This window comes from Rhinichthys klamathensis, unplaced genomic scaffold (genome assembly GCF_029890125.1).
Source record: "Rhinichthys klamathensis goyatoka isolate OS25496 unplaced genomic scaffold, OSU_Roscu_1.1 h1tg000369l_1, whole genome shotgun sequence".
Lineage (NCBI taxonomy): Eukaryota > Metazoa > Chordata > Actinopteri > Cypriniformes > Leuciscidae > Rhinichthys > Rhinichthys klamathensis.
In genome coordinates this window covers 2825595-2849302 of record NW_026606877.1, presented here as the reverse complement: position 1 = coordinate 2849302, position 23708 = coordinate 2825595, and the positions used below count along the sequence as shown (strand labels likewise).

Here is a 23708-nt window from a genome sequence, read left to right as displayed (position 1 = left end):
TGAAATAAAAACTAGTGACATTTTATGCTTTGCAATATTATTATATTATGTTACCAGTAAATATAACATGAGCGGCTTGGTTTTACCTCTGTAGGATCTCAGACCTCTTCTGACTTCAGCTTCACTACTATATTCACACCAGCTAGCTTTGACAAAAGCATCGCCATGTGTTTTCTTTGCATATTCCTTTTCTTCTTCTCCCCCCCCCCACCATGTGCTTCTATGGGAAAGGGTAGACAGTGACGTCACTATAGGGCTGGTCTGTAGTTTATTAGTCAGCGCGAAGTGCCAGGTTAGAACTCAGACAAGGCTCTGTCCAGCCAGCTCAACTCAACTTAACCACCTCAATTCTTCAGAGGGATGTCTTTCCTATAAGTTTAACAAACTGAGGCATTGACCCAAGTTCTACAACTTTTAACTTTCTTAATTACTCTTTGCTTACTTTTAACCAGTCTTTAAAGGTGTCTTGTTTAAGAATTAGTGCGCAACACTTTTAGAGAAGACAGGCGCGTAGTGAAACATCCACATTTGGATTATAGTTTCTGTTTCTCGTCTTTCAGTTGAGAAAACCCGACTCGTGATGGTTGTCCTGTCACTTAGGTTACTAATGGTAGGAGTTGTAGTAGGTCTGACTTCAGCTCTTCTGGTAAGTGTTAATGATTTACTGTTTCTGCACGTAAAGTTGTATGAAAGTTATCTATAAGTGAAAGCTCGCGGGACATGTTTGGGGCTATAACAGTCGCCCTCCCGCTTGGGATACGATTAGAATTCAAATAAATCTGACTGAAATTTAAGCTGGTTTTCAGAATATCTACACCAGTATTGTGTTTATTCTGTCTCTTCGTATTATGCAGAGTACGTAGAGAAAACGTATCAACCAAATACTAAAGAGAACTTGCGCATTTTAGGAGTGTTCCCAGCTGTCAAACCAATAGCCAAACTGTCCGAAAGTTGGCATGGCAGAAAACACGTGAAATATGGCAAGCTGTTTTCATATTTATTCCTTTAATAGCCTATTTCTTACTATCTCAGTTGTCTAGTAAGTAAAAAAAAAAAAATGTTTTACTAAAACTTATGAAACTATAAATTAGCAATTTTGACTAGTAGTTACACAAGAAATGTTACTAATAACAGCTGGAATGGGATACTAATGTCAGATAAATAGGTACGAGTATCTAATAAGTATCAGAAAATCTGAAATAGATACTAGCAACAATCTGGATGTTATAGTAGTAACAAAAAGTACTAGTAGTTCACCTAATGAATAGATAATAGTAAAAATAGATATGTAGCAACAGTTGGAGAACTTGTTGGAAGTGAATAGTTTATATCTGAACCACAGTAGCAATAACAATGGAAGAGTTGCTTATTCCTTTGCTTCTGGTCACTATTCGGTTTCATCCTAGAAATTGAAATTAAGTAGTAACATAAAAATAGATACCTATTAGTTTAAAGGAATACATGTAAAATGGCTTGCCACAAATGAAATTGAAAGTTAAATGTCAGATTTGGATATACTCATGACAGTTTTACATCCACTATGGTTTCTCTGGTTCTACCTATGGTACTTTCTCAGCTTTTTTGTAAATGTCTTGGCTGCATTTTTTATGCATCGTCTCTTTATCTCTTTGTTCTCTTTTTCTTGCAGGCTGGTGAAATTATAGATAAAAAAGGTAACGTATACAGCCTTGTGGTCCTCAAACTTTGTCCACTACTATTGTGCTCGTTTTGTTTCTCAAATTGTTTTTCAGGGTGAAAGTCATTTTATAACTTTTGATGCTTCTTTAATAATTTATGTACAGCTGCAAAGTAAGAGTCACACTGTGCCAAGGCATATGGTGTTTAACTGTTATCACTTGCATCTTCTCCTCTCAATGTTTAATGACAAATATTTTGATCAGAAAATTAATCAGAATTGTTAAGCCCTAAGGACACCCTAAGAGATGATGCAAGCCAATCTCTTGAGAACTTTTAACAGACTTTAACACCTATAATAATAGTCTGTTAATTAAAGTTGGGAATGACAAGCAAATTGCACAGGATAATACATTATTTAGCAGCTAGACTTAAAATGATTAATTTTGTTTCTCTTTTTTAATGAACAGTGGGATAACTTTAAGAAGTTAATTGTACACCATAAAAACTCACACTTGATCCCTTACATTTAAGTAAATTCAAAGTAGTGTCAACATCACAACCTCCAGTGATGAGTTCAGTGCACTTTTTCAACCACTTTGAATTTAATTACTGATGTAGAAAATCTTATTTTTTTTATTATTCAAAATGGACCCATTAGACTAGAGCAAGTATTTCTCAGGCACAGGACTTGCATATATTTACATGTAACATGAGATGCGAATAAATTCATTTTTAATATAATCAAGATACATTCTACATGTTTGTCTTATGTTTTATCAGACTTGTTGAAGATCCGTCTGAAAGAGTATGGCCTCATTACTCCCATCAGTACGGATGCAGAGGGACACTACCTCTCGCATCTTCTCTCAGCCAATCACAAGCAGCGTGTGAAGCGTGAGCTTTTGGAAGGGTCAACGCAAGCGGTAGACAGACTGTTCTTTAACATCACTGTCTTTGGCAAGGAATTCCACCTCCGACTACATCCCAACCAAAGATTAGTGGCTCCAGGATCTATGGTGGAATGGCATGATGAGATCGAAATAGCTGGGAATGTAACTGAGAATGGAACCCACTCAGAGAGAATACTTAGAAGGGAGTTGCTGAAAACAGACTGCACTTTTATAGGGGACATCACGGATGTGCCTGGAGCTTCTGTCGCTATTAACAATTGTGATGGACTGGTGAGTGTTGTTTCCTTCCTAGTATATTACTTTTGGCACAAATGACAAAATGTAACAGAAACTGTAAAGCGTTAGATTTGTGTAGTTACTATAATGGCTTACAATCTATTTTGGCCTATTTTCATAATTCATATGGTAAATGGTCTGCATTTATATAGCGCTTTCACAGACCCAATGGCCACCAAAGCACTTTACATTTGCCTCACATTCACCCATTCACACACCGACGGCGGTGTCTGCCATTCAAGGCGCCATCCAGCTCGTCGGGAGCAGCCGGGGTTAGGTGTCTTGCTCATGGACACCTCGACACTTGGTCAGGTGGAACCGGGGATTGAACCACCAACCTTCCGGTTTGTAGACAACCTACATGAACCACTGAGCCACTGCCACCCCAATTCATAATGCCAATGCAGTTTGGTTTGTAAACTTTTATGGAAATCCTCACTGGAATTTAGTGGTGAGTCATTCCTTTCCACCCCCCACCCACACAATATTTGAAGTTTGCATTATGTTTGGCATTTTCTTTATTTCTATACTATAAAGGGACAGCTCACTCCTTCGTCTACTAATTCTCATGACTCTCAAGCAATAGAGCAATATTACGTCAATATAAACAAGTCAGTAATTGTTTTAATTTTATGGCTGGTAATCAACAAATGGCCAATAATAAAATGTTACATTAATAAACTTTTCTAAATAAAAAAACTAATGTTACGATAGACTGTGAAAAGATATACAAGCAGCCCAGAGCCATTTGTTGAATTACAAGCCCTCTAAAGCCATCCAATAGCTTTGTGTGAGAAATGGTCTGAAATTTATCTCAATTGTCTCAAAGTTATTCATTGAAAATATTGCTTATAGCTCAAATGAAAAGGGATTAATTTCCTTTTCAGCAGATGCTGTGGTGAGGATGGTACAAATCCACTCACCTGCCAGTTTACAAATCAGATCATTCATGGAAATTGTGCTGTGTGTCTTTTGGTCTTTCCACTTCCTCACAAAATACTATGTGAGCTTGAGGCTAGTACCCAGAGTGATAGTGGAGTTGAGTGAACTGTGGATCACCCCAGGAAGCTGACAAATAGGATGAAGCTGCTCTCCCCAGGGCCTGTCTAACATCAGAGGAAAGCTTTACTCTTCAACAATAAATAGAGAGGTCAAATTGGGAAAATCAATTTCGCATAGACTTCCAAAGAGTTTACGCAGACAAGCATGGGCAAAGGAGTGATGGCTATGTTGATGAGTTACTCAGTGGGAAAATATGTTTTTTTGGAATCAAGCAGTGACACTCGATCTCTTTGGAATCAAGTGGAATGTGTCAGCTTCTACAAATTAACTTTTCAGATAGACCTATACAAAAATAAAAACATTGACAAAAAATTGTTGTAAAGCCATGTAAAAGAAGCTGTTTGTCAGATATTAGTAGCATTTTGAGTGGATGCTTTATTTTTTTAGGATGCAATAAAATCAAAGAAATAGAAATTCAGAATTTGACTAAATATGACTTGCGAAGGACATTTGCTGTCTTTGCTCTGACCTCCTCAGTAAAAAAATAATCTTAAATCAATCACTCATAAAGATCATCAGACTACTCTCACTACATGCTGTATATTTGTTATTTTTGTAGCCTGCTAGAACAACTCAATTGAAAGTCGTGTTTTCTCACTAGTCATTATATTGATTCAGATATTGATTCAGTAACTGCTCTGGGGTGCGTTTCCCAAAAGCATTGTTTGCCAACTATGGTCGCAAATTCCATCATTATCAGCATAGTTCAACGAGTCTATTTCCTAAAACCATAGTTCCAATGAACATTCGTAAACAGCACCGCAAAGTTGTGTGGTCTGAACGACAGCTCTCGACCTGTGGTTAGAAGCATAGTTTCTTGTTTGCTTGACATGTGGGCTTAATAAATTCTTATCTTTAACAAAATAAGCAAGCTGACATTCAGTACTATCTATATATTTTATTTACAATGTATACACATTTCATTTACGTCTTTTAGTTTATCAAGAGATATAAAACACCATTTTTGAGTGTGCATGTGCGTTCGTGCTCTAGTACGTAAGAAGGAGCCTATGTTTGAAACTGGAAATAAAGCAAAATAACTGAGAAAATTTGAATTAGTCCTCAGATGCCATGCCCGTAATTTATAGCAAAACATCAACGGATTCATTAAAAGTAGTTATTACACCACCACCTGCGAGACATCATTAACCAACAAGGTTGAACAAAAAAATTGCGACAATACGGTTTTGGGAAACATTCTTGAGTAGCTGGTTGATTTCTTTAACGATGCATTGTTCTATGGTAGTTAAGCAAGCCCCCTGATGAATTAATTGAGTTCATTCATTAAATTTGTCAGACCAATTTAAATTGGTAATTCATGAGTTTGCAATTCTTTTTGAATGTTCATTAAAATAACTGCTTAAAAGTTTAATTTGGTCATGAATTGGTCTACACTACATGCTATATGTTTTGATTGCAGCCCACAAAGGCCCCTAAATACAATTGTTTTTTCTCACTAGACATTATAGTGAGTCAGATTCAGTATCTGCTCTGACTTATTCAGTGAAGGATTCATCAGACTCATTAGAACTGCAATGTAACTCCTGAGTTTGATTGTACATACTGTGTAAGCTGAACCATTCCATTTGAACTGACTTCTTCTTTAGACATTTTCCTTTAGCTCTGAATGTTTAAATTGTCTTAACATAACATCAGATTCAGTGCTATTGTGTGACCTTTGAAACCTTGACTGTGTATTTCTTCAAGACCCAGTGAGGTTTTTGTAGCTTTACATTTTCCACCTAAACTCTTCCATTTCCTTGAGTAATGGATCAAATGCTTACGTGGACAGTCTTTGATGTAAAGTGGCACTCAGAGTCGACACCAAGATATGTTTCACTGGTCTTAATTACAGCCACTGTGGATCTTGAAGTCTTCACATGTAGCCCGTGAAGCAGTTATTTCCTCTCTGAGCTGAGAGGTTGTGGGGGTTGGAGGGATGATTTTAGCTGGGGGAGGAGGAGGAGGAGGAGGAGGAGGAGTGGGAGGCTCACTTACATGACACAGGCATGTTTCAGGCTTGTGAACATTCCTCTGAAAGTGGAGAAAAGTGAACGGTTCTGTTTCTGCTTAGCAACTCAACAAGGTCTCGGAATGTCAGCAGAAATACTTTGGTAGAAATATCAAAGATCCAAGCCATTGCCCATTACCTTTCCACTAGGGACCAAAAAAGGGTCAGCAGTCCCAAAGCAATGGGAATGATCCTTTGCTAATCTACAGCTCTGTGTCACTCATAGCTTGGCCTCTTTAATGCATAGTGCTATATTCTGTGGCCAGGGTGCTGAATGAGGCTCCTCACTCATTGATGATCAGAGCTGGCTGTGTTACTGAACTCCTGGCTGAGCTTCACACGGGAGGCTGGCTCTGAGCCAGAACTTCATCCCCAATGCACCTTTGTCAGGAGAATAATGACATTAATGGTCAGAGGAGTCTGTGTTCTTCTGCCCACACTGCCAGTAACAATCCAACATGTTCAGTCTTTTGCAGATCCACTTTAGTGCTGAGATGACTTTGAACTTCTCTGTTTTTTCCCCCATCATGCCTTGAATTCCTCTAAGAGTTCAGTTCACTGTTCCAAGACCTAGTAAGCTGACAAACAGTAATTTGTATTACTCTACTGTACATAGACAACCAGAAGCTACTTACAGCATAAATGTATATAACACCCATAATTTTAAGAATCAGTAGTTTTCAGGATTGAATAAATATTCATCAACGATGCATTAAATTGATCTACAGTTACTTGTGATGGAAAGAGTTAAGACTTTTACATTGTTACAAAGATTTCTAATTCAAATAAATAAACTCTAAAAAGGTTATCTTGGTTTCCACAAAAATATTCAGTCAAGTCAAGTCAAGTCATCTTCATTTATATAGCGCTTTTAACAATGAATTGTTTCAAAGCAGCTTTACAGAGATAAACATATAATTTAAGGTAACAGATTGTTTTGGCGTTATAGCGATTCTTGAATAATGTTACTTCCAGCTAAAGTTAACTTTGATTGATTCACCTCCGTCGAAATGATCAGACTTTAAACGCGAACCTGTGATTAACGCTGACGGCGTTCACATGCTCATTCAGAATTCTATAGTTATGTGCTTTTTAAAATATGTGCGCAGGTTTGTAATTCATACAACCCAGCCTAAACAAACTACTTTTCTTGCCTGTAAATTTTGATACAGAATTTTGTTTTATTTTTTTTAATTTTGTTTTATTCAGCAGCACAACTGTTTTCAACATAATTCAGCATATTAGAATGATTTCTGAATGATCATGTGACACTGAAGAGTCATGATGCTGAAAATTCAGCTTTGCCATCACAGGAATAAATTAGCCTACATTTTTAAATATAATAAGTAAACACAATTAATTTAAAAATGACTGTTTTACTGTATTTTTGATCAAATAAAGGCCGACTTGATAAGTAATAAGAGACTTGTTTAAAAAACGTTAAATAATCTCACAGGCTTCAAACTTGTGAACAGTAGTGTATATATGTTAATTTAGTGAAGGATTTGTCAAACTGATTCAAATGGGCAACCGCATTTTTTATTTATTCATCAAAAGAATCACTCATAAGAGCCATTAGTTATTCATATGTTGATTCAGTAACTGCTCTGATGGATTCAGTGAAGGATTCATAATCGTATATGAAAATTATTTATTTAGCCGTGACTGTATATTTAGTGATTTTGGAGGGAGCAGGAAACACTGCTGTTATAACAGCCTGGTTAGGATGTAAGTTGGAGTTGCAGTTCAGAGAGGAAAACTGTGCTGTTTTTTTTTTTTTTTATCAAGTTCAGACACATTGGCTGCACGACCTACATCAAACAGAAGTGCCAGTGACCAAGCAGTGCATGAGACCTGAACTGTCACAAGTGGGTGTAAGCTGTTTTAAGAGCAAACACATATCTGCTTTCTGACATCTCTGGCACACCAGTGTGTGTCCCACCCTTTACTCAGTGGATCACTCACTGTGTTCTTAACGCTCCAGACTCTCACCATCTGGGACACAAACTGAAAAATGACAAATAGGATTTATTGAGCATGAAAATAAAATATGGAATTGAAGAACAAAATGTTTCAACCAAAATATTATGCTTTTTAAAACTTATAACAAAATTGTCTCTGAGTCTGCCCTCATGGCTGCTGCAAAAGTGAGTCAAGAATTGTGGAGGATGTAGATGCATGTTCATTGAATTCTGTAACCCATTTTAATAGATAATAGAACAGATAGCCTTGCTGATAGAAAATGAATAGAACAGTTACCAGTTAAATAAATTGTGTCATCATTTACTCAATTTAGGTTGTTTCAAACCTCTTTGACCTTATTTCTTCCGTGAAGCATAAAAGTAGATATTCTGAAGACTGTACTGACCCCCCATTCCGTGGCATTGACATGAATAGAAAAATAAAGCTTTTCATCTTCAAAAAAAAAAGGACCTAACATAACAGTGCACTGCGTATATGACTCGTTTTATGAAACCATACAAGCTTTGTGTGTGAAAACCGGGACCAACATTTACGTCATTCAATGATAACCTTCACCTCCACAGCGCTGTTAACCACTCAAGACTTGAACTTGAGAACTGGATCAGTCAGAATCATGTTTTGTTCATGAATCGGACATCTCTACCTTTCTTTTGAAATTTCTTGAGAACTTGGATGTCAAGATATTATGTGAATAATGAATTCATATTATCCCTTGAATACTGACCCTTCTATAGCATTTTTGAAGCTTGAAAGTGTGTGTGTGTGTGTGTGTGTGTGTGTGTGTGTGTGTGTGTGAGTGTGTGTGTGTGTGTGAAATAGCTTGTGAAAGAGCATTAAAAACAATCTTCAAAATAAATCCTTTTGAGCTCCACAGAAGAAAGAAAGTCATACATGTTAGGATGTATAAATTATGACTGGATTTTCATTGTTGGGCGAATGGACAGCTATATTGAGAGAGTGCTTGAAGGAAAGAGAGTAAAGCAAGCTTTCTGTACTATCATACCTATCATAAGTTGTTGCTTTCCATTGGAAAGAGCAGCATTAGCTTGAGTTTCACTCCTTAAATCTGTTTAAACTTTGCAAGCTCAGGTGAGGCTTTTATTCAGTCCAACACCAGTTTAAACTCAGAAACCATCCTTCTGGGAACACAAACATTATTCACCAAATATTGGCTGAACTCAGTGACTTCAACTTTAGCATCTCAGCTTGAAATCAGGTAACATTTGGATCATAACAGGCTGTCCTGATTTTAACTGTTACCTCAGTTCTGCTAGTGTTTTTACAGCTAAAGAAATTTAGCCATGTAAAAGAAACTAAAGCCCCCTTCTATGTTCCTCAATGCACTTTAAAATGCACCAAAATAATGTGTGTAGAGTGCAAATTAACTGGCAGTAGTCCCAAAATATTTCATAAAGTTCTGTTTTTACTGGCAAGACTTCCATTAACACAAAGCATTATCTAAAGCGACAAAGAGAGGCTGGAGAAAATAGATGCTTCAATATTTGGATTAGACTCAAATGCCCAATTTACATTTAATAAGCCTCTTGTTCTCTCTCTGAAAGAGAGGAATCTTTAAATATGATTTAAGCATTTGTGAAAAAACGTCTGTATATGCTTCAGTTATACAGAAGACGGCATGTTGGGGATTTAGCATATCCAGAAAAAAAGGTTGCCTTTGATTGAGAAAGAAACCGAGCCAGTTCCTTCCCCCTGAGAAGTACACCCGTACACAAGAGTTGTATTCACTAATAGTTATTGATGTACTTTGTTGATTCAGCCGAGGACTTGCCTGTTGCAGAGGCTTGACCCCTGAGCTGTTTTGGTGTATGGTTTGAGGTTGAAGAGGGGAGGTGTTGGAGGATATGCAGAGGCAACTTGTTTCTTTAGGTTTGCTGCAGGAGAGGCCAGAGACTACCAACTCTAGCCCTGTGTGTTTGGCTGCTTTTATTGCAATATTATTTTTTTTAATACATCATGACTTAGTTTAAAACCACATTTTCTGTTGTCATTGCTCTGAACATTGGGTCCTGTTGACCAACAGTGCTTTACCAACAGGGTTTTATTTGGAGTTAAGGCCATTTCACACTGAGTGTGACGCGATAAAGCTAAGCAAATTGCAAACGGACGCAGCTTTCAGACTGAACGCTAAACAATTGATTGCCTTCAGCTAATTCACGCCTGGTGGCGCTGACCGATAATATTTTTCCTTCATGTATGTTACATACAGTATGTATCTCGTAGGTTTTCCCATTTGGATTTAACTCAGAACGAGGAAATTAACACAACATCGTCATTCGTAAGGGCAGGAGTTATGATCACATAATATGATTGACAGCTCAAGCGAATGGGCTCCCTGACTCATAACAGACAAAGAAAATAGCACCCTGTACGCTGTTTCAAGCTCTTCAGATCGCATAATGATAGAAAATGATAATAACATTCTGATAACCATGATAATAACACTAAGTAAGAACGTAAGAATAAATCTGTTCTCAGACACAAATGATAACACTCAACATCCATTATCTTCTCTCTTCCGGTGTGGTGAAGTGTTGAGTCCCAGCCATAGACAGTATAAGAAGTGGACAGAGCCATCTCTTTGGAACTCAGTTGAGACAGTTGAAGCCCATTTTTAGCGATTTTTGAGCACTTCCGTTCCTGACGCGCAGACTCAAACCGACTAAACTAAGCTTGATGACGTGAGAAACCTGTCTGACAGACGTAAATCTTCTAGTAGCTGTGCCAAGAGGAATCTGAATCATTCCCTTCCGAAACTTGCAGATCCGGAGATCGTGAATATTAGCTGTCCATGAGCTCACAGCAGGAGCAACTTTACAACTCTCTATGGGCTTCTCCCTTGACTTTATGCCTCCACGTCCCCCCGATTGCGCGCGAGTTTCTACTTCTGTCTATATGGTAATTTTCTCTAGTGTGCGCCAGAGAGTCGCGTGTTATGACGCAATCGTTAGCCTATTTTTTACAAAAACGGCTTCTACGGGGTCATAACGTAAGATACAAAGTAATGGAGCCTTTTATACATTGTCGTGTTTCTTTTAGAAATAAATAATGGACAAATGGAGTCTTTAAACTCCTCAGATGTAAAGTTATTCGCTGTCAGAGTGACGCCAAAATGAATGGGAGTCAATGGAAATGCTAACGCAAGTGAAGTTCTGCTACAAGATGGCGGCACCCGGCCGGCTTCAACTTCCGGTCGATGGATTACCCCCTTGGTGCTTACACACCACTCTCAAACTTTTGTGCAATAATAGCAGCGGCTCGGGTAGGCTCAAATCTAATTGGACGGCTCGTTTCATCGCTGGGTCACGGGGGAAAATCGACACATTGGTTGGGAAATAAATCTTGCTTTGTTACGCTGCGATTGATCGCGCCCGGTGTTAATAGCTCCATAGGGATCTATTGAATCGCGACGTACATTTGCGCCATTTAATCGCGCTTACTGTGAAAGGGCCTTTAACCATGCAGGTCTTGCCAGCACTCAAAGTGTTGGGGTAAATGTTAGCTTGCAGTGTTTTTTTAGAGCGGCACAAAAATAAATTAATGATTCTGATTTGATTATCATGTTGTTTTTTTAAAATGGATTTTAAATGACATCACATAGGCTACTATTCCTTTTTATTTTTTCAGAGTCCCTTTGGGCTTGTCAGATACAGAAATTTAGTAAAATCATGCAAACATTGGCACACGGTTACTCCCAAAAAATCCCAAACCTAGTTGAGTGCCCATTTACTATTCATTCTCTATGGGAGCAGCAGGTTCTTGCAGGGGGATTGTGAGATTGAAAACGGAGCAGATTTCCAAGTTCAAATGCAATTTGAAGCTTTTATTTTGATTAAGCTGTGGCTGGGATATTGAAAGTGTACTAAATTCGGGCTTTCGAAAAGGAGATTTGCATTTTTTCTACTGAAGTGGCGAATATATATGAAGACTTTATTGACTGTGTATTGAAATTGATTATTGCACACACTATTGCACATTTTACAGATACACCCCTAGAGGGACAGATAAATTACACATTTTGAGTGGTATTGAGCTGTTTATTCAGCACCAGCACATATAATCTGCCCATTGGCCTCTGTCCACCATGGCCTCCTAATCATCCCCATATACTGATTGGCTTCTTCACTGTCTCCTCTCCACCAGTAAGCTAGTGTGTGGTGAGCGTTCTGGCGCGAATATATATGAAGACTTTATTGACTGTGTATTGAAATTGATTATTGCACACACTATTGCACATTTTACAGATACACCCCTAGAGGGACAGATAAATTACACATTTTGAGTGGTATTGAGCTGTTTATTCAGCACCAGCACATATAATCTGCCCATTGGCCTCTGTCCACCATGGCCTCCTAATCATCCCCATATACTGATTGGCTTCTTCACTGTCTCCTCTCCACCAGTAAGCTAGTGTGTGGTGAGCGTTCTGGCGCAATATGGCTGCCGTCGCATCATCCAAGTGGATGCTGCACATTGGTGGTGGTTGAGGAGATCCCCCCCTCTATGTAAAGCGCTTTGAGTGCCTAGAAAAGCGCTATATAAATGTAATGAATTATTAATTATTATTATTATAATAATATGATATGTGGTATGATGTTTTCAGCTAAATGCTCATCTTCAGGCTAAATACAGCATGCACATCATTAAAGGGATAGTTCACCCAAAAATGAATATTAGAATTACTCACCCATGATTTACTCACCCTCAAGTCATCCTAGGTGTACATGACATTCTTCTTTCAGACTAGGGGTGGGTATTTGCAAGGGCCTCACGATACTATACATTTCGCGATACATGTGACACGATACGATATATCGCGATATATCATACATAAAGTTGCGCTTTAGGCGTAAGTAGACTGCGTATGGCTGTTTGGCCGGAAGCTAAAATTCCACTTTGTAACATGTTAAATATGACTATTTTTCTTACACAAACGCATCGCTTCACTTCAGAAGGCCTTTATTAACCCCGTGAGTTGTGTGGAGCACCTTTACGATGGATAGATGCACTTTTATGGACTTCAAAACAGAAATGGCCATTCACTGCAATTATTAAGCTTGGGAGAGCCAGGGAATTTTTTTTATATAACTCTGATTGTATTCGTCTGAAAGAAGAATGTCATATACACCTGGGATGACTTGAGGGTAAGTAAATCATGGGCTAATTTTCATTTTTGGGTGTACTATCCCTTTAAGGAAATTGTGAGCTGACATGTTAATGTGTGCGTGTTCTTTTTCCTTCCATTCCTTCATAGTTTGAGCACCTGTAACAGTACTTTGGATGGTTTCCATTACTCACTGGAATTTTGTGAGGCACTTTTCTTTGTAAAGCAACTTTACAATATGTATTGTGAACGAGCTACATATAAATTAGCTTATATAATATAAATTGTGACATACAGTATACATTTTGTGATATGTATTTGGCATTAAAATGTCTAGTAAGTTATTCAATACCAATCATGTTATGTAATGGCCCATATGCTAGGTAGTGGAAATAAGAAAAAGTACTAAAAAGTATAGTGTAAATGTGATTACTATGTTAATTTTCCTAAGTACACGTAAAATAATTTTGCTTCATTCTGGTTATTTTGATTTTCCTTCCTCGAAATACAGAGATTCCTCTTTTCCTCTCTGGGTTGGATGACTTTTACATTTTTCTCGTTTTTTTTTTTTTCTCGGCGAAAGAAATTAACTGGTGTAACTTTTTAAAAGTTCCTTTTAAAGGAGGGATGAAAATGGCAGGTAATGATGACGAAGGTTTACACACATTTCTAAACCAAACACACCTTTAAACAACATGGCGGGTGAAAGGTAGCAGTGTCTCGGCTGAATCCATGCTTTTTTGAAAGTGGCAGTACCTCTTTTTTAAATAAAGCACATTCAGACCGGCTCCTTAAGAGGTTTAGACTGGAGTGCCGTCTTAGAAAACTGGACCCCTTCAGCTGAATCCCATATGTTTGTCTTGGCCCATAGCTGGTGTCTGCTTGGCGGGCGCTGATGCTGGGGATATTAAACTGATGGAACACAGGTCTCTTGATCCCTTTCGAGGGCTGCTATTTAGGTAAAGGCAAGAGGCTCTCTCCATCCACCTGTGATTGTCTGCTTCATAAAACAAGCTGCTTTGTGGTCGGTGTAGGTAATGGGGTGTTCATAGAGGTGACTACCCTGTGTCCTCCTTGTTTTTTTACTGGTACTGTCACCTCAGAGATGTGTTTAATGTTTTTAATGAGGGCTGGATGTAAAAGTGTTTTTTTTGTATTGTAGTAGTTTCCTTGGATACAAAGAGCCTAAGTACTTGCATATTAATCAAACTATATAAATAGAAACACATTTACGAAACATAAAATACATTTATAAAAATACAAAATACATCCTAGTTATTTTAGCTTGAGGACTTCAGATTCAGTCCAGTGTTGGTATACTGGACTAGTGGTTCCTTACTACAAAACGTTGGATTTAGTTTTTACCCTTATTCAGGAGTAAAACACAATACTTAAAAAAAAATGTTAAAAAAGCTTCTCCTCCTTTCATCTTCCCATTTTCCAAAAGTCTTTTTCAAAAGATTTTACAAGATGCAATATAAGTCTCAGGTGTCCCCAGAATGTGTCTGTGAAGTTTCAGTTCAAAATACCCCACAGATAATTTATTCTAGCATCCCGTAATTGACTAGCCTGGTTAAAACAGTTGTAACCGAGTTATGGTCTGGCAAAGCTTCATAGACAAATCATTTCCAGAGGGGCGTCACCAACGGACGTCGCGGATAGACCTAAAACCAATCAGAGCGATAAAGGAGATGACGTATGCAGAGCGGGGGAGAATCTCCGAGTGTTGTTCTTTGCTCGGTTTTTAACAAAAAGGAAACGTTCAAATCGCTTAAAACAGACGCGATAGCTGATTCGAACGAGTGATCTTTGTAATGTAGGCTACAAAATCTGCTTCAAAATCCCAGCGCTGTCGTCATCATGTAAAGGCCGCCCCAACGTTTCTGATTGGTGCCTCGATTTCGACGGATTGGAAATGGGTTTGAATGAGCTCTTTGCCAGACTAACTTTCAGAGCAAATCTAAATTTGCCGGAAGTTGTCTGGGTTTTCCCAGGCTAGTAATTGACCATTTTTGAGTGAAAGCAAAAATGTGCAGTTTTCAAGCATGTATCTTTAAATGCAAATGAGCTGCTGCTCCCCCCCACCCCCTATCCAAAAAGAGGGTGGAGCCTTTATAGCTCTGCCAGAAACTAACAAAACATCTGATTGGTTTTGATTATAATCTCTATCGCAATCATGCTTACGTGACATTGCAGTTCCCTTTCGAAAGGGAACTCGTACTGCGTCGAATGATGCTAGGGGAACGCCTCAGGCATGACAGGTGTCTGAAATCACTATCAAATCACGGCAATCACATTGACTGGAGACAGCCCGTGAATCATTAATGTGAATGATTAACATGTGACCTGGAAGTATAAAAGGGCGCCTTGCAAACATGACAATCATCTTTTCGTCTTCATGGACTGTTTTGTCTGTAATCGCTTTAAAAAAAAGAAAATCAGGTAATTATGAAATGCACTGAGAAGGCTGAGTGCTTTCAGAAGTGTGCAGACCCGTGCTCAAGATGTCTGACGCCGGGTGACACACACGAACTGTGCGTTTTTCTGTCTGGGAAGGAAGAGCGCGCACAGGCAGGTCTCGAGGGAACTGCCTGTACAAATTGTGAGCATTTTTCTTTGAGAATGCTCCACTCTCGTCTGGCCCTCTTCGCGAGAGAAGAGGGTTCAGCTTCTGGATGTCAGGTTCCCAGATGAAGCCGGCCGATCGCCTTGAGAGGGGTGTAATCCTCTCAGACGATGCGGTGGCTGACGAGGGTAAGCTGCAGGTGGATGATGAAAGTAAAAAAACAAAAAAAAACAGGAGATGGCTGATGCCGTGTGTGCTGAGCTGGTTGGTGTTATGGAACGCGCCATGGCTGCACGTTGGGGGAGAAATCGTTCGCAATGAGAGCGTATTTTCCCTGGTCATAAAACCACCAGCTCAGGTGAGCCTTTCATTTCTTCCAGATCTCATACTGAGATCAAGAGGACATGGAAGAACCCATATTCTTGCCGTATCCACCGACATCAGCGGGCAAGTCTCGCTGATGTTGAGGGGATAGGAGTGCATGGGTATGCGTCGATGGGACATCGAGACTGAGAGCTCCTACCCTGCCAGTTGAATGGCAGAGCATACACGTCAGTGGGTCAGACCGGTGCTACCCTGCACATCATGGCGGTGTTGCAGGTATACCAGGCCGATCTGCTGGGGGATCTCGACCAGGGGGTGGGGTCCCTGAGGCGGTTACTGAGCTGCGCCGCAAATGAAAAAAGTAGCTCTCCGGGCCACCAAACAGACTGCTGCCGCGATCGGCCGGTCGATGGGGGCGATGGTGGCCACGAAGAGACATTTGTGGTTGAACATTGAATTGTGGCCGACATCGGGGAGAAAGAGAAAGGCTTTTTCCTCTATTCGCTGGTTTCGCCCTCTGAGCATTTCGGCACCTCATGGAGGTGGAAAGTTCAGAGAGGCGAAGGCGCGCTCAGCTGTATTAAGGACCTACATACCGCTGAGATCCATATCCACGCCCAGACAGATGGGAGGGCCTGGCCTATCATGGTCCGAGGACCTTAGACAGGGCCAGAGTGCCAGTGTCGCCTCTTGTACGCCTCCTCCGTGGAGGAGTAGGTCGCAGAAGAGGCGCGACTCCCGCAAGAAGAGGGATCTGAGGGAGGTGATCCAGCACAAACGCACACAGCGTCGGTCATGGATCACCTCCCCTGAGGGCGTGATTATATCTTAGCCGTCTCCTCTCTTCCCCGACTCCCCAGGCGCTTCTTACATCAGGCCTGAGGCTGGGCTCATGGTTAGAACAATGTTCTGATGGCCCACCTCAGCTTGGTTAGTGAGAGTGCCTCTTTCAGGCATGTAAAGGTGGTAGACCCCATGTTCATAAAGAACTGTCTGGTGAGTCTTCACTTTGCACGCCACAGGTGAGCTGAGTGGTCTTCTTCAAGAGTAATTTTTGTGTTCAACTAACACTAAAATGTATCTCTCTACAGACCTCATTCCCTGTATAGAGTTAGGGGGTCATGTCAATGTCATAAGGTAAGACAAATTTATTGGATTATTAGGGCCCTAAAGTCCCCCTGTTAGGTGGCTAGAACGATAGAGAGAAGCACCAATTGTTTGTGCTTCTTCTGTGAGTATGTGATGGCTTCCCTTGTTGTTTCATGTGTAAGATAATGCAGGGTGTGCCACCGCTCATTCTAGCTGTAAACTGTGTTTATGCTTCTGCTTGTTTTTTCTACACACATCTGTGTTAGCCCTCAGGCTATTAGCCACCTCAGGGTAGAGTAGTTGGTCTCTCTCAAAAGGTTTTTGTTTTGGAGTATAGACTGATGCTGGTGCTTCAGATAGATCTTATATCCGGCCCACGGGACCGTCATTTTTTATCCTGAGTACATCGCCCACCTGCGCGAGCGCGAGCTCACTAGAGCAGATGCGTTTACTCTGATTGATCTCGGTCACGAGATCCAATGAGAAGTGCTTGAATTCAGCGAAGAACACAAATGTCTGTTTAAACCAGTAAAGGCAGATGAAACAGCGCTGACAAACAGGAGAAACTGACGAACTGTGCACAACGATACAGTCAGAAGGCTTTTCCGTCTACAAATTCCCATAATTTACCACGGATTTACTTTAACGTTAGCCTACTAATATTAACTGCACTATGGAATTTGGGATATACATATTGCATTGTATTGTATTATTAATGTAGACAATGTATTAAAGAACTAATGGAATATAATTACATTATTTAATAATGTATTTAGGCTAACGTTACTGTTTTTCATACAAATACCATAGAAACCATAAAGTAACATTTTGCCATGATAGTGAGGTGCTGTAGGCTATGCCCGGTTTTATCTGTGGTTATCATGATCTAAATGCATGATGCTGGATGACCAATGGTTAATTTTAATACAACTCAAACTGTCAGATTATTAAATTTTACCAAATAAAAATTAGCACATGCAGAAACCAATAAATATTTTTTCTATTAAGATATTTATTTTGTTAAGGAAAACGAAAAATGTTTGAATGTTCTAACTCAGATTTGGCAAATGTTCACCTGTTTGGCAAGTGTTTGTCATGATATGTTCTGACAATAAAGAGTAGTTTGAAAACCACAATTAACACTGGTTTCTACAACTTTATTTTGTAAAAAAATTTGCCTTTAAACTTGAGAGAAATAAAGATTTGACATTTATCGTGATTGTCATGAACTGCTCGGTGGAAACAGACAGTGGTGATCCAAATGCAGGCTTTATTGAGAGGACAATCCAGAAACAGGTACGAGAGAACAGGCAGAGGTCAAAACCAGGTGAGCAGTCCAGATCAGCAAACATATAATGCAAGGATGAGGCAAACGGGAAGACCAGAAACAGGCAGGGAGTCCAGGAACCGTGAAACTAGGAAACACTAAGGAACTAAGGAACTAGGAAAACGCTTAGGATGCAGTGAGACACATACAATACTGAGCCATGAACCAAGGGAAAACTCAGGCTTAAGACAGGTGCGCTAAACAAGATAATCAAACACAGGTGCATGAAATCAACCAAAATCAGTCCAGGGTGAAACCTAAAGGAAACAATAAACTAGGAAGGAGTGCCCCCCAGAGGCTCAAGCGGGCACTCCAGCCGCAGATCGTCACATAACCCCCCCCTCTAAGGAGCGGCTTCCAGACGCTCCTAAGAGCTCCGGAGGGAGGTCGACGGGGGATGGGATGGAGGGCCAGGCCCGTGGAGAGGCAGGGGGCCAGGCCCATGGAGTGACCTGGGGCCTGGAGACCAGAGCAGGGCAAGAGACCATGGGTGAGCACACTTGGAAGGGGACCAGGACAGAGCAGACTCGGACGGAGACGAGGGAGGAGCAGACTCAGACGAGGGCGGAGCAGACTCGGAGGGAGACGAGGGCGGAGCAGACTCAGACGAGGGCGGAGCAGACTCGGAGGGAGACGAGGGCGGAGCAGACTCAGATGAGGTCCATGTCAGCGTCACCTCCATGGCCCTCACAGAGTACCTACTGCCCCCCCCCAAAAAATACTTGGGGAAATTCACAGGTTCAGGAAAGCCCTCCCTGAACTTGAAGGGCGCAGGCAGGGCGAGGCGCAGAGGCGGAGCCGGCAGGGCGAGGCGCAGAGGCGGGGCCGGCAGGGCGAGGCGCAGAGGCGGGGCCGGCAGGGCGAGGCGCAGAGGCGGGGCCGGCAGGGCGAGGCGCAGAGGCGGGGCCGGCAGGGCGAGGCATCTGGGAACGCCCTCCGGAGCCTGGCGAGCCAAACGAGTCCTCCTCCTCCTCCTGCGACGGCGCTTCACTGGGCTTGAAACTTTCACTTGGCTGGATTCACTTGACTTGGAACTTGACTCACTTGACTTGGAACTTGACTCACTTGACTTGGAACTTGACTCACTTGACTTGGAACTTGACTCACTTGACTTGGAACTTGACTCACTTGACTTGGAACTTGACTTGGAACTTGACTCACTTGACTCACTTGACTCACTTGACGATGCACTTGACTCACTGGAAGACTCAGAAGACGATGCACTTGACTCACTGGAAGACTCAGAAGACGATGCACTTGACTCACTGGAAGACTCAGAAGACGATGCACTTGACTCACTGGAAGACTCAGAAGACGATGCACTTGACTCACTGGAAGACTCAGAAGATTCGGCTGGCACGCGCTCAGACTCAGTAGAAAACTCTTGAGGCAGGAATATAACGGAGCTTACGTGAAGTGTTAGAACGTCGGGATTCACATGTTGCGTGGATACGGCGGACCCTTTACGAAGCGCTGGTTCAAGTGGGCTTTCATGTAGCGCAAACTCGGCGGAGCACGTGTGAAGCGCTGATTCACCGGGAGACACTTGATGCGTGGATTCAGTGGGTACCTTGTACAATGGCGAATCGTCGGATCTTTTGTGAAGGAAAAGTTCCAAAAAATCCACAGTAAAAAGCGAACCGCTCATGGAAAAGGCCAGGTCAATATATTGAGTAAGAGTCCAGCTTGAACTCGGAAACGGTATAGCAGAGCCGAGTGGTTCAGACAGTCCTCCCCGAAAGAACATCATCAAACAGAAATCATTCAAGTAGGACTGACGAGCGAGCTTCAAAAAATCTGTCACAAAAACCTTGAGAGGACGTTCTCCTTGACGGAGGCTTACGATCTGCGCTGTGGGATCCATATCGAGGTCCGTGTTCCTCTCAGCCGCTGGATCAGTAGGGGCTCAGTATTCTGTCATGAACTGCTCGGTGGAAACAGACAGTGGTGATCCAAATGCAGGCTTTATTGAGAGGACAATCCAGAAACAGGTACGAGAGAACAGGCAGAGGTCAAAACCAGGTGAGCAGTCCAGATCAGCAAACATATAATGCAAGGATGAGGCAAACGGGAAGACCAGAAACAGGCAGGGAGTCCAGGAACCGTGAAACTAGGAAACACTAAGGAACTAAGGAACTAGGAAAACGCTTAGGATGCAGTGAGACACATACAATACTGAGCCATGAACCAAGGGAAAACTCAGGCTTAAGACAGGTGCGCTAAACAAGATAATCAAACACAGGTGCATGAAATCAACCAAAATCAGTCCAGGGTGAAACCTAAAGGAAACAATAAACTAGGAAGGAGTGCCCCCCAGAGGCTCAAGCGGGCACTCCAGCCGCAGATCGTCACAGTGATAATTATAGATATCGGCTGATATAAAAACAATATCGTTATATATTTTTTTGGCCATATCGCCAAGCCCTAGGGGCAGATGGTGTTACTCCCCCGTTGACTCGGGGTAGTTCTTCTGATTACTCCATTTTCAGCTCTGTATCAATCTACCTCACACAATGATGGCTCGGGCTGAGCGGAGAGTTCTAAACTTCATTTTGAATTACGCTCCCTTGTAGCCAGAGCATTGCCATGAGCTGACGCCCATGCGTATAGATGGTAGGCCCCTCAATCTGGGGCCTCCACTAGGCAGAGTGGCGTATGTTGTACTCCCCTGCTTTAACCCTCTGGGGACCAAGGGTTTTTTGGGGCCCTTGGGATGTTTTGACATGCACTGACATTTGTGCTTTTTTCAGTTATTTATAAACATGTTAATGGCAAAGGTGTAAATTCACTCTATATAGCACAAACGGGGCTACCATAATCTGTGAGCAACATGTATGTACATGTTTGTATTTTTGAGAGAATATTATTTATGCATGGTTATTGAAAAACTTAAAAATAAAAGTTTCTGAAATAAGGCCACAAAACACATATTGATTATTTCTTCATAAGACTTTTGAAAATTGTATCACATAGTCTAGAATATTTGCTCCAAAACTATGTGAGAATCATCCTGACTACTCATTCAGATAAGTCAATAAAGTATTTTATAATGTGTATGACGTGTTTAGTGTGAGAAAGCTTTATGCAAGGAGGCGTGATCTCTCATTAATATGTATGGCATTTCACACCTGAGAAAGACAAAGACCCTCCCATAATAGCCCTATTAGTTGCTATCAGGCCCCATTACGAGGAGCCTTGCGCAAAGAATGAGGAGATTTAAAAAAGAATGGCTTTTAGATTGTTTGGATTTATTTACAACACAACATAATCCAAAGATACACAACAAAGGACAAAAAAGCACATTAGTAAACACACTGATCTAAATACAGAGGCTTGCACAGTCACACAGCATTGTCCCATTCCTGAAACATAGTACATACCTGTCATTTCCAAGGTGTTTGATTTTTCATTACAGTCTCCTGTGAATGTTGAAGTCAGCAGGACTGATATCAAGAGAAACTATACGGCTGCACGACTTTGGGCATGCATTGTAGATTTTTCTGGTTAAAATAGCTTTTTAATTATAGGCTATATATATATATATATATATATATATATACACTCACCGGCCACTTTATTAGGTACCCCATGCTAGTAACAGGTTGGACCCCCTTTTGCCTTCAGAACTGCCTCAATTCTTCGTGGCATAGATTCAACAAGGTGCTGGAAGCATTCCTCAGGGAGTTTGGTCCATATTGACATGATGGCATCACACAGTTGCCGCAGATTTGTCGGCTGCACATCCATGATGCGAATCTCCCGTTCCACCACATCCCAAAGATGCTCTATTGGGTTGAGATCTGGTGACTGTGGAGGCCATTTTAGTACAGTGAACTCATTGTCATGTTCAAGAAAACCAATTTGAAATGATTCGAGCTTTGTGCCATGGTGCATTATCCTGCTGGAAGTAGCCATCAGAGGATGGGTACATGGTGGCCATAAAGGGATGGACATGGTCAGAAACAATGCTCAGGTAGGCCGTGGCATTTAAACGATGCCCAATTGGCACTAAGGGGCCTAAAGTGTGCCAAGAAAACATCCCCCACACCATTACACCACCACCACCAGCCTGCTCAGTGGTAACAAGGCATGATGGATCCATGTTCTCATTCTGTTTACGCCAAATTCTGACTCTACCATCTGAATGTCTCAACAGAAATCGAGACTCATCAGACCAGGCAACATTTTTCCAGTCTTCAACTGTCCAATTTTGGTGAGCTCTTGCAAATTGTAGCCTCTTTTTCCTATTTGTAGTGGAGATGAGTGGTACCCGGTGGGGTCTTCTGCTGTTGTAGCCCATCTGCCTCAAAGTTCGACGTACTGTGCGTTCAGAGATGCTCTTCTGCCCACCTTGGTTGTAACGGGTGGTTATTTGAGTCACTGTTGCCCTTCTATCAGCTCGAACCAGTCTGGCCATTCTCCTCTGACCTCTGGCATCAACAAGGCATTTCCGCCCACAGAACTGCCGCTCACTGGATGTTTTTTCTTTTTCGGACCATTCTCTGTAAACCCTAGAGATGGTTGTGCGTGAAAATCCCAGTAGATTAGCAGTTTCTGAAATACTCAGACCAGCCCTTCTGGCACCAACAATCATGCCACGTTCAAAGTCACTCAAATCACCTTTCTTCCCCATACTGATGCTCGGTTTGAACTGCAGGAGATTGTCTTGACCATGTCTACATGCCTAAATGCACTGAGTTGCCGCCATGTGGTTGGCTGCTTAGAAATTAAGTGTTAACGAGCAGTTGGACAGGTGTACCTAATAAAGTGGCCGGTGAGTGTATATATATATACACACACACACACACTGCTTAGAATTAGAAGAGAACACACCCATGCTAAAGTTGACTAAAAAGAGGAATAAAAAAATCTTAATGCCTTAATTAAAAAATGAGGAAAACTCTAACCTTTAGGGACGTGAATAATGTCCCTGAATTCTTTGTGAATGAATAATGTATCGCAAATAATTAAATGTTCTTCTTTAAAATACAGGGTGCATACGTCTGGACACTTCTATCCCCAGAAACTCCTAACAAAAGCTGATGTCTTTATTTTGAAGCTTATTTGAAGCTTATTTGATGCTTATTTGATTTGAAAAACTTTATCCAAAACTAGTCAACGAAATTTTGTCTTTTATTTCGTCTGTAACAGTGCGTATCTGTGCGTTCATTCATTCATTTACACACACACACACAGAGAGAAACATGATTCACATTTAAACAGTATGCTATTTTTCCGTTTACAGACACTAACGTTATTCTATATCGCGATTAGAACAAAGCACAGCCATAAAACACTTACAGTTCTCAGCTGAATCTGTTGCTCCTCCTCGAAGTGAAAATAAACCAGCACTTCTGTATTAAATGTCCCAGGATTATTCCTCATAGCCGCGCAAGACG

The 23708-nt window shown here is 41.1% G+C and overlaps 1 protein-coding gene across 4 annotated transcripts in view; it reads left to right on the top strand.

Moving 5' to 3' along the window:
* Positions 1-270: 270 nt before the first annotated feature.
* adamts3 (ADAM metallopeptidase with thrombospondin type 1 motif, 3) overlaps positions 271-23708 on the top strand; it is a 196752-nt gene continuing 173314 nt past the window's right edge. For all 4 annotated transcript variants that reach the window (XM_056233352.1, XM_056233351.1, XM_056233349.1 and 1 more), the window contains exons 1-3: positions 271-646; positions 1649-1673; positions 2419-2819. In XM_056233352.1, the coding sequence (XP_056089327.1) occupies positions 581-646; positions 1649-1673; positions 2419-2819 (492 nt within the window). In that variant the 5' untranslated portion in view covers positions 271-580. The remainder of the gene's footprint in view (positions 647-1648; positions 1674-2418; positions 2820-23708) is intronic.